This window comes from Stomoxys calcitrans, chromosome 5 (assembly GCF_963082655.1).
Source record: "Stomoxys calcitrans chromosome 5, idStoCalc2.1, whole genome shotgun sequence".
NCBI lineage: Eukaryota > Metazoa > Arthropoda > Insecta > Diptera > Muscidae > Stomoxys > Stomoxys calcitrans.
This window is the reverse complement of record NC_081556.1, coordinates 158,595,039-158,614,394: the sequence shown is the minus strand read 5'-3', so window position 1 is coordinate 158,614,394 and position 19,356 is coordinate 158,595,039. Positions and strand designations below refer to the sequence as shown.

At 36.5% G+C, this 19,356-nt stretch overlaps 1 protein-coding gene across 2 annotated transcripts; it reads right to left on the bottom strand.

Annotated features, from left to right (window-relative positions):
- Positions 1-245: 245 nt before the first annotated feature.
- On the bottom strand, positions 246-19,356 carry LOC106095943 (uncharacterized). Of its 2 annotated transcripts, none has more exons than XM_013263398.2 (3): positions 18,881-19,356; positions 6,599-6,799; positions 246-1,123 (listed from the first exon to the last, which is right to left on the bottom strand). In XM_013263398.2, the coding sequence occupies exons 1-3, from the start codon at positions 18,927-18,929 to the stop codon at positions 741-743; spliced, it is 633 nt and encodes a 210-aa protein (XP_013118852.2). In that variant the 5' UTR covers positions 18,930-19,356; the 3' UTR covers positions 246-740. The 2 variants fall into 2 exon arrangements, with proteins under 2 accessions (XP_013118852.2, XP_013118853.2); XM_013263399.2 differs by having other exon boundaries at positions 246-1,120.

The window sequence follows — 19,356 nt, the reverse complement described above, 5'->3', positions numbered from 1 at the left end:
GGAAATGTCATTACAATTACTTTCAATGAAGGTTTCGCAATGACCAATTGTCAAACTCCTAAAAAATTTTCATATAGGTAAAAAATTCCATAAACTACCATACAGACTGAAGAACTTGGCATACACGATTCTTGTAGGGGGGTTATAAGATTCGATACATTTTTTTATATAAGCATTCCGTAAATAATTGAGCGTTCAAATGCGAAAAATATATGTATTCAAAAAAAGCATTTGACTCATTCAAATATTTTTACTGTACATCTCCTTTATTTGCTAACAATTAATAATGGAATACGTACACACATCTTATCACATAGATTTTATCAATAAAATACTAAAATAGAGGCACTGCGGCTGGCTAACACTACGACTTTGTGGTTAAACTACTTTTTATCCATCAACTCAAGCCGTAGCCACTCTTATGTCTACTTCTACTGCGGCACAATTTGCCAGATACGCGCTAACATCAGTCTTATCACAATAAGTTATACCTCGTAAAGAGAGTACGCACAGATCTACATATACTAACTGTACCTGGCAGGTACATAACATACATGTCATAGATGTATTAAATAATCATTACATGCTAAAACTATACATTTATCAAATAATGGCAACCCTCTACTCCAGGACCGAGGAAATGCTCTAATATCACAGATTTGTATGAGACGAATCCAACAATACTTCCGACATGGGCTTGTCCAGTCGGACTAGATGCCTTTTCAAGGGGTGATATGCAGCTAACTGCCCAATTTTTGCAGCTCGTCAATGGTGTAGACATTGTAATTGGCGGTGTTTGGGGTGTGGTTGTCCTTGGGGGGCGATTGCTCGTTGGGGAAGGGAATGACAAATATGCTTGGCTTGTTGGCATGTTGCAGCTTCATCACAGTGTCATAGCTGGGCGGAGCAAACTCACTGTAGGAGGGCGAGGGCGTCGGGGGAGGGATGGGAGTTTCGCTCGTATTCGCTGGTCTGCTGCGTTGCGAGGCATCGGCGCAGCGTCGATCGGAACAGGCCATCAGCAAGAAGAAGGCGGCCAAGGCCAGGAATGTTGCCACATACCAAACAATGGTGATGATGTCCATGGCGGTTTGTGATAATTCGTTGGGGGATTCACGCACTGCTAAAAAGAAAAGAAGATAGATTTTATTAAATACGTACATGCTTTTTCTATTGGTTATTATTATAAAGGGTGATTTTTTTGAGGTTAGGATTTTCATGCATTAGTATTTGACAGATCACGTGGGATTTCAGACATGGTGTCAAAGAGAAAGATGCTCAGTATGCTTTGACATTTCATCATGAATAGACTTACTAACGAGCAACGCTTGCAAATCATTGAATTTTATTACCAAAATCAGTGTTCGGTTCGAAATGTGTTCATTCACCGTAACGTTGCGTCCAACAGCATCTTTGAAAAAATACGGTCCAATGATTCCACCAGCGTACAAACCACACCAAACAGTGCATTTTTCGGGATGCATGGGCAGTTCTTGAACGGCTTCTGGTTGCTCTTCACTCCAAATGCGGCAATTTTGCCTATTTACGTAGCCATTCAACCAGAAATGAGCCTCATCGCTGAACAAAATTTGTCAAAATTTGAACACATTTCGAACCGAACACTGATTTTGGTAATAAAATTCAATGATTTGCAAGCGTTGCTCGTTAGTAAGTCTATTCATGATGAAATGTCAAAGCATACTGAGCATCTTTCTCTTTGACACCATGTCTGAAATCCCACGTGATCTGTCAAATACTAATGCATGAAAATCCTAACCTCAAAAAAATCACCCAATACGTCTCATTTTAGTAGCCCCACACCCTATATATATATGGAGGTGATAGTTTATTTATATTGAAATAGTCATGGCTATGTGTCGTTGGGGTAAACAAAGTACAAGGAGTGTTTAAATTTTAGATTACAAACAGATAATAGACCTATCATTATCAAGTGTTTACCTTCAATGCCAAATGAGAAATGAGCATATGTTTGCCAAATATGTACTAAAAAAAATCATTCGTCATTGTCTTTTCCAACTAATAATTAAGTTGGAATTTATTTTTATTTGTTTTTGATTTGTTAGGACCCTACCCGGCATGAAGGAGATAGCACAGACATTTAACAGATTTTAAGAAAAACGCTTGCTTGTGTGTATTCCAAGTGCTAAAAATCCCTCCCAGATTAATGTTTTCAAGAAAATGGTTTTTATTTACTTTCTATTTTGGTTATAACTTAACACCTTGAAGACAATATAAATTCTCTGGTCACCCAGCTCTACTACTAAGGTATAGTAGATTTTGACCTCAATGATAATGAAGGTTCCAGTTGAGGCCGAGTCCGAATGGCGTGCCGCAGGGCAACATATCTTTTTGGGGATTAGTTTTTTCTTTGCTCCTACGAATGGCATAGTACCTTACAAATTTCGCCAGCATTAGGAGCGAATAATCACCGCTAATAATGTTTCTGATGTTTTCGTCAGGATTCGAAACCAGCCGTTCAGTGTCATTCAGTTCAAGCCACCCTAGAAAACTTCAAACTCCCTACAAAATCTAACAAATAGATTCTAAAACCAGTAAGGAAAGGCAAAAGTCTGACGGAGCCGACTATATAACACCCTACACTTACCCTACAATTAAAAATTCGGGCAATATATAAATATATATGTATATGAGAGTTATATCTAAATCTGAACCGATTTTGATGAAATGTCGCACAAATGTTAAGATCAGTAACAAAACAATACGTGCCAAATGTTGTGCAGATTGGTTACAAATTGTGTTTATTACAGCCTTATAAGTGTAAATCGGGCGATACATATATATTGGAGCTATATCCAAATCTGAACCTATTTTTATGAAAATCAACAGCGTTCGTCCTTAAACCAAAAAAGTGACTTGTGCAAAATTTTGTGAAAGTTGAACAACAAATGCGACCTGTACCTTGATTACAAGTATACGTGGACAGACAGACGGACCGACGGACAGACGGACATATCTAAATCGAATCAGAAAGTGATTCGAAGCCGATCGGTATACTTATCAATGCGTTGCCAACAAATGCACAAACTTATAATACCCTGTACCACACTCGTGGTGTAGGGTATACAAATTGTAGTTAAACAGGTTATCTACAATTCTAGAATCTGTTTACGGATGTTTCTTATTATTTTTTCAAATGTCCATTTCAAGTTCTGGAATATTTAGTTTTTCTCGTTCAGGTAAATTTGTATAATAAACAATTCAAGTATTTACATTCACTGTTCACAAATTTGATAAGAATTAATTATTTTACTATTTTCGAGTACATGGCACTTCTTGGGGCTTAATAAAACTGGTAAAACTGTAAAGCAATTATAGCTAGTATTTGAATTGTAATTAAACTTATGTGCAAAACAAGAGCACTATGCTTACTGCCTGCACACATAAAAAGAGATAAAATAAATATTGTGGGAAATCTAAGTACCATTTGCCAATCTTGCAAAAAATCGAATTGGCTTTATCTAATCACTTGACGTAGCTCTTGCATAACTTACTACACGGAAGGGAAATGGCCAAATCAGCTATGTAAAAGATAAACAAATTTCCCCTTAACTCTTGATATGGGAAACTGGTCGACAACACCACCATTGTTCTGCAAATGGGTGGTTATTGAAATGCTGATACGCCAAAATTCTTGGTAGAGTTGTAATTTTGTAACAATTCTTGGATTTTTATCATCACTTCAATACACGATGGCACTGCATTAATAATTTATGACAATGAACTTTTATCGATGGTGGCAAATGCCGAAAGAACTTATTAACATTTTATGCTATTGCAATTCAACCTTTTTGAAGAACACGTGTAATGTGTTGTTTATGAACAGGACACATGGTAAAGTAGTATCAGTATAAAAATATCTTTGTACTAGATCTCAATTGCATGATGTGTCATAAATCAAAGAATTCCCCGTCAATTGAATAACGACATTCACATTTTTACTTCCAAGTAAACCCCAATTGAGATGTCAGCTACTGAAAATCAAACGAAATGACTTTTTACTTAAATTTTTTATCACAAAATCATTGAAAAGCTCGAATATGGATACATCTTATTCGATTTCAATAGAATAAAGCATTGATGCCCTCTTCATTTTAGAAAATTTAACGATAGCAGGGCCAGCCACAGTACCCAATTTTAAGTAATGGTTATAGCTTTTTAATATAAGAAATAGTTTTTCGGCTCAGCCCTTGAAGTGTGAAACACCCTTCTTAACACAATTGGCGCTAGAAATAAAGTTTTTCGTCATGTAGGCGCTAATGCTTCCAGTTATCGGGAACTCGAATACTTTTTAAATGTGAGCCTTACAAAATGTTGTAAAGGATTAAATAGCATTCCAGAAACAACTTTTACCCGTTAAGCAAAATACCCACACATTTATCTTATATATGTAAAATTCAATTTATATTGGGTTGCCCAAAAAGTAATTGCGGATTTTTCATATAGTCGGCGTTGACAAATTTTTTCACAGCTTGTGACTCTGTGATTGCATTCTTTCTTCTGTCAGTTATCAGCTGTTACTTTTAGCTTGCTTTAGAAAAAAAGTGTAAACAAGTATATTTGATTAAAGTTCATTCTAATTTCTATTAAAAATGCATTTACTTTCTTTTAAAAAATCCGCTCTTACTTTTTGGCAACCCTATATAAAATTCAATTAAAAGTGGACACTATGGGTATCAAATGAAAAGTATGCGGGAGTACATAACGAATCTGGCATACAAATTCATGTCGAAGTATAGGGGGTCACTCCATTCCCACAAAAACGCCCAAAATGGGCACATTAGCCAATCACGAATATATGGGACTCACTTTGTTTGTTCCGTATAAACTGAAAAATGGCAGAACCAATTTTCTCGAAATTTTCGCATATTGTTTAGGTTGGTCTGGAAGGAAACATAGGCTATATAATTATGCCAAAAACACAACCCAAAATCAAAGTGGACCGATCGGGACAAGATTGATATCAATTTAAGTCTAAGTACCCATCGGGCCGCCCCAACCCCAAAACTCCCCCAAACAGACATATTGGACGTTCATGACAATACGGGCCTCAAATGAAAGGTATTGGGGAGTAGATTACAAATATGGCATATAAAATCAGATTGAAGTATAGGGGGTCACGCCATCCCTCAAAAACGCCATTAGACCCATAGTGGAGTTAAATACAAATATTTATTGGTCTGATCCGCTCAGGTCATCGTACTAAAACCCATTGAAAAAACTACCGAAAGATGCCAAGATAGTTTTGGGGAGGAGAAATAGTTGAAATTCTAAAGAGATATTCCATAATATAGAAGAATTTTGGCTTAATATCTACCAGGTTCGCAATAAATGTTAGTTGCAAACCTTCCTCCAAATTTAAGCGCGCGAAAGGATTACCCAACTAATTATTATAGTTAACAGAACCTTTAGAATCATATGAATAACCCGAAAAACTAATTTACGTTACACAAATTAGGCCCTTTTTTAGCCTTAAGAAAAGGGTACTTCCAGCCCATTAAGATCGCCGTTGCTGTTAGACGGATCATTATCTGTTCTTGGTATTTTCAGTTCATGCCGTTTGGTACATTTCATTATTTCGCACATGATTTCTGTTTTCTCTATAAATATCTCCACATTAACCTCCGTCGGCATTTGGCCAAGGGTCTTTGAAAAGGATTATTAACTTAACGCCATCACCTTTGTTCTTACCCCACTTCTATGTAATATTCATATCCATAAAGAGTGTTTGCAGAACAATCCGTAATGGAAATGACCACATCTTTAGCCTTTTTGACTTCCTGTTCTTCAAATTTAATTACAATTTTATAGACATCCTGTCGTAGTTGCTTTGGGAATAGTCCCATTGGAGTTGGTACTATTCGCATTTTTATTTTATGCGAAATTTATTAAAATTTTTTAACAACTTTCTTTAGTAATTGGTTTTGTTTTAAAAATCTAATTGGAATACATTTCTTTATCGGCCGCCGGGAAGGTGTCTAATTTTATGGATCTCTAGTTAAGCTACATGAGCGCAAAGACTCATATCAATAGCACACACTCTCCTTCCAATTATTCATTATAATGTATTTAGCAAGTGGAGATTAAAAATAGCAATTTATGTTTTGCAGTATTTACTAAACCGGTATGAATTCTAATAGGTCAAATCGGTAATTATGGCTCGATATAATTTGTTCAAATAACCCATTAAAACTGAGTGTTTATAAAGAAATCACTTTTAAAGATAATTGAGGTCCCAATAAAAATTCGATTTTTATACGCATTGATCAAAATTAACGATATTAATTTTACTACTCCATAAAGTTTTGGGTCAGACAAAGAATTTTACCACTGTCCTAATTTTAGCAAGCAATCAATTTTATTGACCATTTATTTTTGCAAAGAAAAAAATTCAATTCCTCGGTCACTCAACTCACAATTCATTTTATGAGCCAATATAATGTGTATTTGGTCATTGAGTTTTTGCCAAAAATTTTAGGAGCAATATCTCCACGAAGTATCCAAGTTCCAAAAACAATGCAATGCAATTTAGAATATTTAGTTCCACTCATTTACTTACAATTTTGAACTAGAATTAATGTTGTATTATTATCGTTGTCGCCTTCCAAATCTAAGCTCGAGTCCGTTAAATTATTTTCGCTTACGTATTGCCGATTATTGGGTGGTGGGTCGCGGTACAGCTGATCAAAATTTCGTGGATGATGACCGATTAAAATGTGGTACGACTGGCCATGTGTGCCATGCAACAAAACGCTTATAACTGAAATTAAAAACAAGAGCAAAGCGGTGAAATGTTAAAAAAGAAATTTTTATAAAGGCAACAATAACAACATGCGATAGATAACAACAACAAGTTCAGCAAGGGAACTAGGGAATTGGAAATGTATGACAAAGCAGTTAGCAGGTGATACCTGGGCAAAAAAAATCGATATCTTATCTGGTTGATGCCTCTGCCTTACGCACACGGCTCCGATTTATTTGCAATATTAGCGGATGGCCCACACAAAAGAACGTTGTCCGTTAAGTGATTGTTTGAATACTTGGACACATTACGTCCGGGTGGGTGTTAGTGTTCCATTTTAATTAAACATTTCTGTGCCGATCTAGATTGCACAGACAACGATAATGTTTATCGGAAAGGGTGATGTAAATTATGCTACGGGTATTTAAGACTTGTAGGTTGATATACGAGTGTATATTAACGAAGTACGATTGGTTAGGTTAGGTTAAAAAGAGGGTGCATGTATTAATCGGCCCCATGCCACTATGGACATATACCTAAGCCAGTAATCGGCTTGGTGTGCTATCTAAAAACTATAAAGTAACCTCTAAAGAGAAAATTTTAAGTTAGGAATTCCGTGCTACTTACAGAATCCTTAATTGTTTTCAATACAACTCCCCTACTGTTACTTATTCCTCCGACATTATTAAAATGTTAAGCGTTTGTATTCAATTCAAGTTCAATTTGCGAAGAAGGTGTTTGTGCGCACAATTGACCAAGAAAGAATAGTGGACATTTCCAGGGATTGGCCTATTGGCGTATGTAAACTGCGAAAACTCTCTTCGTCGATATTGCTTTGTTTCATCTTATTTAGATTCCTTATCTAAATTAGATTTCTAAATTTGGATGTATATACTATATCATACTCTAAAAACATACAAATTACATCATTCCAATAAAATATACACTTTCATCATCAATATGGGTAAGGGTAGTGTGCAGCACTGTTACTACCCATTCATTCGTTACTCAACTTTGAGACACCTTGACTTATATTTCACCTAGCTCTTCAATTTTTGGGAATTGCCGGGATTTCAAATAAGAACGACGTTCAATATTTATAACAAAATAAGTTCAGACAAACTTTCCCAGACAACACACAGCGAAGGAATAAATTAATATATGTTTGGATTTTCTTTAACAGTTTTCGATGTTGTCACATTGGAAGAGAAGTGTGAAGGGAAAGGCATTTTGTATTTTATGGCACAGTTATAAGGAAAGTCCAAATATGCTATGACCGATAGTTGTGTTATCGTATCTTTTTCAAGGTAAATTTAATAGAAGACAGTTAAATATATATAATATTTAAAAATATTATATATATAAAATTAAATTTGTGTTTATTTGTTTGTTCCGTATAGACTCAAAAACGGCTGAACCGGATTACCTTGAAATTTTCACATATTGTGTTGGTTGGTCTGGAAGGAAACAAAGGCCATATAATTTTTTGATATCGGAAGGGGGTGCGGACCCTCCCCCTTACTCCAAAAGTACTACCCAAAATAAAAGTGGACTGATCGGGACAATATGGGATTCAAAGGAAAGGTATTAACGAGTAGAGTAAGAATATCATAATAAAAGTTGGGTCCAAGTACCTGAGGGGCCGCCCCAGCCCCAAAACCTCTTAATAAAGGTTTACTTGACGATCATGACAATATGGGACACAAATGAAAGGTATTCGAGAGTAGATTACGAATATGATCAGAAAGTAGGAAAAGGCTTTATTAATTTTTGTTAACGGATGGGGGCGGACCCTCCACCGTTACCCCAAAAACACCACCCAAAATCAAAAGTGGGCCGATAAGGACAATATGGGTATCAAATGAAAAGTATGCGGGGGTAGATAACGAATCTGGCTTACAAATTCATGTCGAAGTATATGGGGCACCCAACCGCCACAAAAACGCCCAAAATGGGCACAGCGTTTGTTCCGTATAGACTGAGAAACGGCAAAACAGATTTCCTCGAAATATTCGCATATTGTGTGGTCTGGAAGGAAACAGAGTCTATATAATTGTTCGGTATCGGAAAGGGGCGAACCCTTTCCCTTATGCCAAAAACACAACCCAAAATCAAAAGTGGGCCGATCGGAACAACATAGGTATCAAATGAGAGGTATTGAAGAGTAGAACTAGAATGTGTTATTAAAATGTAAATCTAAGTACCCATCGAGCCGCCCCAACCCTAAAATTCCCCCCAAACAGACATATTGGACGTTCATTTCAATATGGGGCTCAAATAAAAGGTTCTCGGGAGTAGATTTGGAATCTGACATACAAAATCACCTCGAAGTATAGGAGGTCACGCCACCCCTCAAAAAACGCCATTAGACCCATTATGACTATATGATACTTGGCTGAACCGATGTTCTTAAAATTTTCCTAAATTGTGGACGGTTGTCTGGAGGCTATATAATTTTTAGATATCGGGTGGAGCGGACCCTCCCCCCTACCCCAAAAACGCCATCAAATGAAAGGTATTGCAGACCAGAAAAGGAATATGGTATAAAAATTGGGTCGAAGTACCCAGAGGACCCCCCTCCTCCAAACCCCAGAAACAGATATATTTGAAGTTCATGTCAATATAGGACTCAAATGAAAAATATTAGGCAGTAGATTACAAATATGGCATAAAACATTAGATCCAAGCCCCAAATGGGCATATTAGCCGACCATGACTATATGCGACTCAAATGAAAGGTATTAGGGAGTAGGCTACGAATATGACATTAAAATTTGCGTTCAAGTCTAGGTGGCGCTTTTACTCCTAAAAATACGTCAAATGGGTTATTTGACCCTTTATGACAATATGGGACTCAAATGAAAGGTATTTGACATCCATATTTGAGTCGAAATGTCTGAGGTGCCACCTTTCCCCTAATGAGAACATTACCATAAGGAAGAACATTACCACCATGAACCGAGAAGGGGCAAGTTTTCCCGCATCAATGAGTGCTTTCCGATTCAAGTTTAAACTCAATGAAAAGGGACATTTTTTTATAGCTGAGTCCGAACGGCGTACCGCAGTGCGACACCTCTTTGGGGAAAATTTTTTAAATTACCATGCATGTTATTTTACCTCGGAAATGTCGCCAACATTAAGAGGTGATTAACACCGCAATGTCTAATGTTATCGCCAGGATTCGAACGCGCTCAACGTCATAGGCTACAATGGCATGAATTCAGTATCCGCATTCAGGGCGAAGTGTCCCCACCCTAAAAAGATATTAGAGAGTTGAAGAAGGCGCAGCGGAGCGGGCCCGGTTCGACTAGTTCCTTATAAAATCTAAACGCATCGTGCAAGCACAAATCGAAGTATATAACTAAATATGATCAAATCTGAACCTTATTCAGTAAGGCTGGCAAGGAATCGTATGCAATGTCCCAAATAGTATAAAAAGTGCGCATTGAGCCTTAAAATTTAATCGCATTGAGCCTTAAATTTTAATCGGACTGCACTAATTGATATTAGAGAAGGATCCTCTGTCCCATAATGGAATGTTCATGGAAAATTTAGCTAATTGTAGTAAACTGAATAAATATACGGCCTTATTCACAAAACTTTATGAAGCCTTAAAGTAGATTTATTTTACAGTTCTTTAATGAAAATATGTCAAATAAAACTATTTAAAATCTACATTAAGTTTTGAGAATAAAATTTCTGGATTAATTGCGAACAAATTCGTTCATTACCATTTTCCAACATCAAATTTAAAAAAAACCTGGTCAGCTTAAATTCCACTGAGGAAACTTCACTCACTCTGTTTTTTATGAAAACCATTGTGAATCACTAACTCGTCAAATTCATGCCAATGCTAAATACACAAATATATAAATGTTAGTATTATTTTATTTTTACAAAAGCCTATTCGCAATAAATATGTGTTCATTGATGGTGACAAAAAATAAATTTTTTTATTTTTTATAAATTAAACGGCACTTAGTTACATAGATGACTAATCAAGGGCAAATTAATGAAAAAGTACACTTTTTTAATTTTAATCTTTTACAATGGAAGTTTGAGCCACCATGGTTTATGCATTAATCAACATTTTTTTTAAGAATTCTTTCGATAGTACATAGAATGAGTTCATCAGTTTGAATGCAAAACATGTTACCATTTATTTTGATAGCCAATAAATTTTTTATTGAAACTTGTTTTGCAAAGAATAATTACCTTTCATTCAACAATTCCAAGTCAACATTATGAGTCATTCTATATTTTAACAATATTTTGTAATTCTGGCTATTGTTGCTGCACATGTAGATCTAAATGTCAAATCATTCATAGAGAGGTCAAAGATAACTATTGTACTTTTAAATGACAATTTAAAAATTATTTACAGTTTCAACAAAAATACAAATGTAATACAAGGAAATTGGTGAAGTTACAAATTGCATATGATTGAGAGGAAAATTGTTTGGCACAAATTGGAGACATTTTGCTTAGATTCATGCCTAAACAAAGGATATTAAATTGTTTTGCTCCGATTGATAGGAAAAGGGATTATTAACGTGACTTATCTGGAGATGTAATTATGATTTAGACCAGTATGATACCTGTCTGGCTTTGGGGAGAACACCAGAAAGAAGATAAATAGACAAAAATAAAAATCGGTTTCAATCACAAAATTAATTGATCCACTTAATTTTTTAAGCTACCTCATTTACGAAAATGATAATATCAAACACCGTTTTTGTAAAAGTAATTTCAAAATTTTTCAATTAAAAACATTGCCTATTCAATTAAAAATATTATTGAAATTTTCATTTAATTTCTTAATTGGTTCAATTAAAATCTATTTCCAGTTTTTAAAGATTTCAATGATTTTTTAATTGATCCAATTAAAATATTAATGATTTTTTTTTAATTCCAATTAATTTATATATTTGATACACAGATGTGTACCAAGAACATGAACTTGAGATGCGTCCATGGCCATCCGTATAAAAAACATTTAAGAGCTTGCCATTTTCGGCCGGGCCGAATCCTATATACCCTCCACCATGGATCGCATTTGTCGAGTTCTATGCGCGGTACGTCTTTTCAGGCAAACAAAGAATATTGAATAAGAACTGTTATGCTATTGGAGCTATATCAAGTTATAATCCGATTCGGACCACAAATGAGTGCTGAACATTGCAGAAGTCATTGCGTAATATTTCAGTTCATTCGGATAAGAATTGCGCTTTGTAGGGGCTCAAGAAGTAAAATCGGGAGATCGGTTTATATGGCCGCTGTATCAAGCTATTGATCGATTAAGACCATATTGAATACGTATGTTGAAGTTCATGGGAGAAGCCGTTGTACAAAATTTGTGCCAAATCGGATGAGAATTGCGCCCTCTAGAGGCTCAAGATATCAAGATCCCAGATCGGGTTATATGGCAGCTATATCAAAACATTTACCGATTTGAATCATACTTAGCGCAGTTGTTGGAAATGATACCAAAACACCACGTGCAAGATTTCAGTCATATCGGATAAGAATTGCGTCCTCTAGAGGCCCAAGAAGTCAAGACCCAAGATCGGTTTATATGGCAGCTATATCAAAACATGGACTGATTTGGCCCATTTACAATCCCAACCAGCCTACACTAATAGAAAGTATTTGTGCAAAATTTCAAGCGGCTAACTTTACACGTTCGACTGCTATCGTAATTTCGACAGACGGAGGGACAAACGGACGGACCCTTGATAAAAGTGTTGAATTTTCGATCATTAAGGAATTTAACGAGAAAAATTTCCCAATTAAACAACCCGCACACTCCCAAAATGAAGACCACCTTAGCGCAGAGGTTAGCATGTCCGCCTATGACGCTGAACGCCTGGGTTCGAATCCTGGCGAGACCATCAGAAAAAAAATTCAGCGGTGGTTTTCCCCTCCTAGTGCTGGCAACATTTGTGAGTTACTATGCCATGTATAAACTTCTCTCCAAAGAGGTTTCGCACTTCGGCACGCCGTTCGGACTCGACTATAAAAATGAGGCTCCTTATCATTGAGCTTAAACTTGAATCGGACTGCACTCATTGATATGTTTGCCCCTGTTCCTTAGTGGAATGTTCATAGGCAAAATTTGCAATTTGCACACTCCCAAAATCATCGTGTTTACTTAACCAAGCGCACGAAAATATGAACCTACAAACGGCCACCGGATGTAATTTTCTGTCTCAAGTGATGGTATGGGTAGTTGAGGCCGCAAATGGCTGTCCGATTCACCAGATGCCAATCCGATGGACTTTGGACTTAAGGCCATTTTAGAGAGCAAGGTAAGTTTCAAAAATTATACCAGTATGAATGAGCTGAAGAAATCCATAGTATGGCCATGATACCGACCGATTACATTCTTACAGTTGCAGTTTAATTTCAACCTCAGAGCAAAATGTGGTAATATCAAAGCAGTTTTGAAAATTTGACAACTTCCTCACATATTTTTTTTTTTTTTCATTAGAATCGATAAAAAAATATTTTCACACAAGGGGTAGTAACACTTCGTGAAAGCTATCCTGTTTGAAAATTTAATATTGTTTGCGATGTATGTGGTTTGCGAATAACTCTAATTGCCATTAAAACTAAAACTACCGTTTTCTTCCAACTCAATCCCTTGATCTTCAAAATAATCGAGGTAATTATGAAAACCAACTTTTTATTAGCCACAATGCAATCGTATTAAAAATTATTGTTTACCAAAACAGGTGTTAAATTTGTTATTATGATAATATAAAAGTAATAAAAAATATTGTTTATGCAAATATGGGAAGTAATTTACAATAGATACCAGTCAGTCCGTCCATTCATCTCAACGAGCAGTTTGAAACAGCGAACATATTTTTTATGATTTGTTTACAAATAAAATTCAACTGATCTGAACTGAGTGGTTGAGCAGCAACTTTCAATGGTGCATGGTGGTTCACGTCAACAATGTAATGCGGTAGTCAATAGTTGTTCGCTTAAAAAATCAAACAATCAATCAAACGCCTGCTTTAAAAAATCATAATAATTAAATAATACTTTAAAATCACATGTATGGTGCTCCATACCATCCATTCAACACTTATAAATAGCAGGGCTTTATAGATATTGTGATAATTAAGTGACTTAGTAAGCAAATTAACCCATTGTGGGCAATTCACAGATAGCGATACTCTGACAATTTCCGTATTTTTTAAAACACACTACAAATGGATAGGGTTTTGTTATTGGAAAGAATTCTCAGTTGGGCAGCACTTGAAAATTAAGTTCAATAGAAAATACTGGTTAACAAAATAAAAAAAAATGTTTGCTGTTTCCTCCGGATTTTCTTGAGTTTCTCTCTCAAATTGGCGCATTATTTTCAAATCCTGCTAAAAATTTACTCCAACTGCTCAGATGTTCGACTTTTTGAATACTAAAATATATGTTGTAGGTGTTTTTCGATGCAAATTCGCAAAGAAGACGTATGTTCTAAAGACCCTTTGCTAAACTTTTTTTGAATACATATTTGGGAAAAAAAAGTTAAGAAACCTATGGAGGACTTTGTTAAAATTTCGTATTGGCAGTACTTTAAAATATAATAACGTCATTGGAACAAAGCATAGTTGCGTCAAATTATACGCTAGAAATGCGTAGTATATCTACGGTTATGTTCCATTGGAAACAAAACAACTGTAGCACACATGACTTGTTGGTATGGTTTTCAAATAATTGTTTGCCAAGTGTTTCTTTGTTGAAAATATGTCCTCAAGGCGGCGTATGATGTATGGCATATGATCGCATAACTATCGAAAAACAATCATATGCAACCATGCGCTGTAAATTTAATACAGAAATTGTTTCAAATGGTTTGTTTTTTGTTCAAATTCTGTTCAACCTCTGCGCCACGGTGGTCTTTACTGCTTTTACTTCTTTTAGATACTGCGAATTAAGGGATCACGGGGAAACTTCTCACGTATACATGAGTGCTGTCCGATTCAAGTTTAAGATCAATGATATGGTAAGATCAATGATAAGGTACCTCCTTCTTAAAGCCGAGTCCGAACGGCAAAATTTTTTTATTATGTTCTTGCAAGGATTCGATCACATGTGTTCAGCGTCTTAGGCATGTAATGCTACGGTGGTAGGGATCCCTAACTCGACTTTCTTGTGTAAAAAAGTCTTTTTATGTTAAAAAGTCGAAGTCAATGATTAAAAAGTCGAATAAACGATTTTGAAGTCGAAAAGAAAGCTACTCAGAGTTGCACAAGATTGGCCTTGCTTATGTTAGGTTATGTTAGATTGAATAGAGGGTGCAGATATTAATTCGCCCATGCCACTATGGACATACACTTAAGCCAGTAATCGGCTTGTTGTGCGCTCTAAAAACTATAAAGTAACCTCTAAAAAGAAAATTTTATTTAGGAATTCCATGCTACTTACAAAATCCTTACTTGTTCTCAATACCACTCCCCTAAGTTGGTTCATGTCTGGTATTGTGTCTTCACCTAAGTGCCGGTATATGTTAGACGCCAAAGCTGGGCAATGACAAAGGAAATGCTCCAACGTCTCATCATCTTCCCCGCATGTCCTACACATGCTATCACTTGCCGCACCGATTTTACATAAGTGAGCTCGTAGTCCTGTGTCCCGTGATGATACCAATAGCTATTCTGGCCTCCTTCTTGCTTCATTTCAGTAATAGCATCGACTTCTCACGATCTGGATCCCCCCATAGGATTTTCGCCGTCCTACCGACTGTTCGCCCTTAACTCGGACTGCGTCGAACCGAAAGGCTTCGGGTTAACCAAGTTTATTGACGGTAGTTCTCTGGCCTTTACCGCCAAATCGTCTGCCCTTTCATTTCCCCATACTCCGTTATGGCCCTTCACTCAAACGATGCGGATTTTGCGATCCTCAGAGAAGGCGTTAATCTCCTTCTTACGCTGCAAGACTGTTCGTGACCTTACCGTCCTGGTTGTTAGTGCCAATGGCAATTTTACTGTCGGTAAAGATGTTCACACTCGACGTTCTTACATTAGCACCACACCACTTCACGCAGTCCGCGATCAACCGGATCTCCGCCTGCAGGACCGTATAAGGCAGTCTAAAACAGATTTCGAGCCTACTGCCCGTCTACATAGTGCCCAACATCTGTGAGCCTTCTCAGTACGCTCCTGAATGTGACACTTCCAATTCAGTTTCCTGTCCAAGATCACACCTATGTTGCTTATGTTAAAAAAGAATTGTTCCAATTTTTCTGAGATCCATTTGGGCACTTAATTCTCCAGTGCTTCGATTCCTTGCTGTTTGCGATTTTAATATTTAATAGAATTTCCTTAAAATTTAATATTTAAAGGAAGGCAAAACATGGTTATATCATTACATGGTTGAATCGATTTGATGGACTTCAGCAGCGGTAGATGGGTAACAATAACCGCTGCTGATGGGTAACAATAACTCGTGCCAAAGTTTATGCATATCCAAGTCAAATTTTAGGGATTACGTCCGTATTAGTGTATGGTTTATCTTAATAAGTTCATGTTTATAGAAGCTGAATTTTGGCAGAAAAGTATTTTTTATCCATTGAGCGTTTATATTCGGGAGGGATGCATAGCACTGCATCTTTTTATTGCCCACGCATACTCTGGTGTAAAATCTTCAGCTTCTAAAAGGGGTTTTAATGACCGATCTTGCAAAATTTTGGAAAAATTGTTAATAATATACTCATCCCAGTCCATATTTGATATAGCTACCATTAAGTTCGGTCTCCACGTTAATCATCTTAAGCCCATAAAATGCGAATATATTGAATATGGTCCATATCGATCCAATTTTGGGTGTAGGTTATTAGTAATACTAATATGTTAATACTAATTTGTTAATTTGTTATATACTAATTTGTCAAAATTTGGCAAGCGATTTTTTCTCGGCCTGTCGAAAGTATATTTCAATCCATAGATGAATCAACCAATATTTTGTATCAGCTCCCTTATAAGGGTACATGTCACAAATGGGGATTATTGCACCGAATTTAGTGAAGTCTAGATGGAATTTAGAACAGATACACTTCTATTTGGGGCAGGCAGTCTGTTTAATGGTGACGACAACAACAAAATTTGCAAGAATCTACATTTTTGAAAAATGGTCTTTGATAATGCCGATACATAATGCAATGTGATGTTCAAAATTCAAAAACGTCCTGAAAACTCTAAAAGTCAACTTTTCGTCCCAACTTGGGATCCCTATTCGATGGTCACCTTTAAGATACTGCTAAAACGCAATTCTGACAGAGTCCGTATAATTTTAATATTTCTCAAATATAAACATGGTAGTTGATATGAAGTGTTACCAAGATCACCCTGATATATCCCTCATAATATTTGTTTTATTTTTGACAAACCAGTAAAAACACGTACTTCTGATATTCTTTGAAAAGAAATTTACTCGAGATGGACTTCAAGCGTAACAGTGCGATTGCTTAAATTTGGCTGGAAAGTCACAACCGCCTATTGTTGGCGAATTCAAAAACCTCAAAGTAAACAACATGTTTGCGTGTCCCACCATAAATCGTTAAAATGATTCTGATAGCGTTTTCAAACGCCATAGCGGTTTTTAATAAAACTGGAACAACACTTAAAATGCTGCAGCGAGTAAAGGCCGAAGTACACTGCGTAAAGGCAATCAAATGGCTAAAGATCTGAAAATATGCCCTGAAAGAATACAAAATATATTGTAATACAAGCTCAATGTAAAGGCCTACAAACTTACACCGAAGCTGAAGCAGTGAGGTATCAACCTTTTCCAAACTAACTTAACCTACACTAAAGCAAAAAATGTAGACTCGAATGAGCACAGGAGTTGCTGTCCCTGCACGAACGTGGAGAATTTCCAAACATTGTGTTCTCTGGCGAAAAAAATGTCTCAATTAAGCCACTCGTAAACTCCACAAATAATCGTGTTTACTAAACCAAGCGCACATACGAGAATTTCAGCCTACGAACGGCCACCCAAAGTAATTTTCCATCTCAAGTTGTGGTATGGAGAGTTGTGACCGCTAATATCCGCTCTCCAATCGTATGGATGCCATTATACGATAATAGGCCAAAATACCGTCAGATTACTCTCGGGCAGTTTGCAACTCGGTTTTTGAGCTACTCAGGGCAACAGCCAAGAGAAAATGTGGACAAATCGAGCAAAGTGAGTGGATTCTGAAATTTAGACACACTTGACATCCGAATAAAAAAAAAACATTTTCACAAGAAAAATTTGGTAGTTTGAATTGGTAACACTTCGTGTCAGCTACCCAGTCGGCACAGCCCGACTTTTGCCTTCCCTTATTTGTTTTCATATCACCTTGAGATTTTTGTCACGAGCACAGCAAACAAATGCCACACCAAAGGTCTACTCCAATTGAAAATAGGAATCAAACCACTTGTTGGTGGGGGTTAATTCAATATGTAATGGGGTCTAACCTATCATTTCTTCCTGATTCGTATATTTTGCAACACTAACACTTGGGTAAACAATTCAATTACAGTCAATTCCAATCAAAGATAAAACCACCTCAATCGAATCGAACTGCCCAACCGACCGAACGAACAATCACACCACAACAAAGTGATCTATCTGTGGGTCTATTGCTAGAACCTACCCAGAAGAAAAATCAGCGTCACAACATTTGTCGGGGCCCGTTTTTGTGAAATTTTTCACGATCTCTTAGGGGGGGGCATGGGGAGTGGAAGTGCTTTTTTTGCTTTTATAAATGTTTGCATATACAGAGCAAATATTAATTTGTCTCACTTGTTGTTTCAATTTGTTAACAATTTTATGATAAATAAATGTGAGCTGTAGTCTGGCTTGTTGTTGGTGTTGTTGTTATCGTTTTTTATTTCAATTTAATGGATTGGTTTGGTTCATGGCCAACAATTGCAAAGTATAACCCGAGCCTTTCAATTCAGTAGACAGTCTAACATGGTGTAAGCAAACGAAAGCTTCACTCCACATAACCGCGGCAGACAATTATAGTTATGTCTGGTAATCAGTCGAAACAGTCAATAGCATGGTAGCTGCTCGACAGACGGAGAAACACGCGTTTCATGTTCTTACCTAAAATTATGAATGGCCAGCAATGGCTGCGAGGCTTTGGCGACGTCATTGTTTCTGGCTTCCGTTTGTTGCTATGCTATTTGTTTGACAACTTCCGCAGAGTTTCTTGACTTTTCAAAAAAAAAAATCACTCGAGCAATTGTTTGTCTCAGTTCCGTCTAAAACACTTAAAGGCCCACGTTTATTGAAAGACACAAAATATTTGTTAACTTTTGTTTTTTATGGCTCTATTCCTCAATTGTGTAGGCAAAGAAATATTTTTAGACGATGTAAACGAAAATCAAAATTTTTACAACACCAACCGAAATCTCTATGCACTCGGCGAAATTTGTTTATATCTTGTCTTGTATCACAGTTTGTGTGTGTGTGTGTGTGGCAATTTTATGTTCTGCCTTTTTTGCAAACGCCGGTCCAAGTTGCGAAATATACTACGCGCACACCGGTACGTTCTACTGTCAACTGTCAAGTTCAAGATT

What these genes read in the sequence shown, in the direction of transcription:
- LOC106095943 (XM_013263398.2), bottom strand. Translation starts at nt 18,929, where the DNA reads ATGACGTCGCCAAAGCCTCGCAGCCATTGCTGGCCATTCATAATTTTA. An exon ending in CTGGCCATTCATAATTTTAG is followed by an intron (nt 6,800 to 18,880) that starts GTAAGAACATGA and finishes TTTTAATTTCAG; the next exon opens with TTATAAGCGTTTTGTTGCAT. An exon ending in ATTAATTCTAGTTCAAAATT is followed by an intron (nt 1,124 to 6,598) that starts GTAAGTAAATGA and finishes TTTTCTTTTTAG; the next exon opens with CAGTGCGTGAATCCCCCAAC.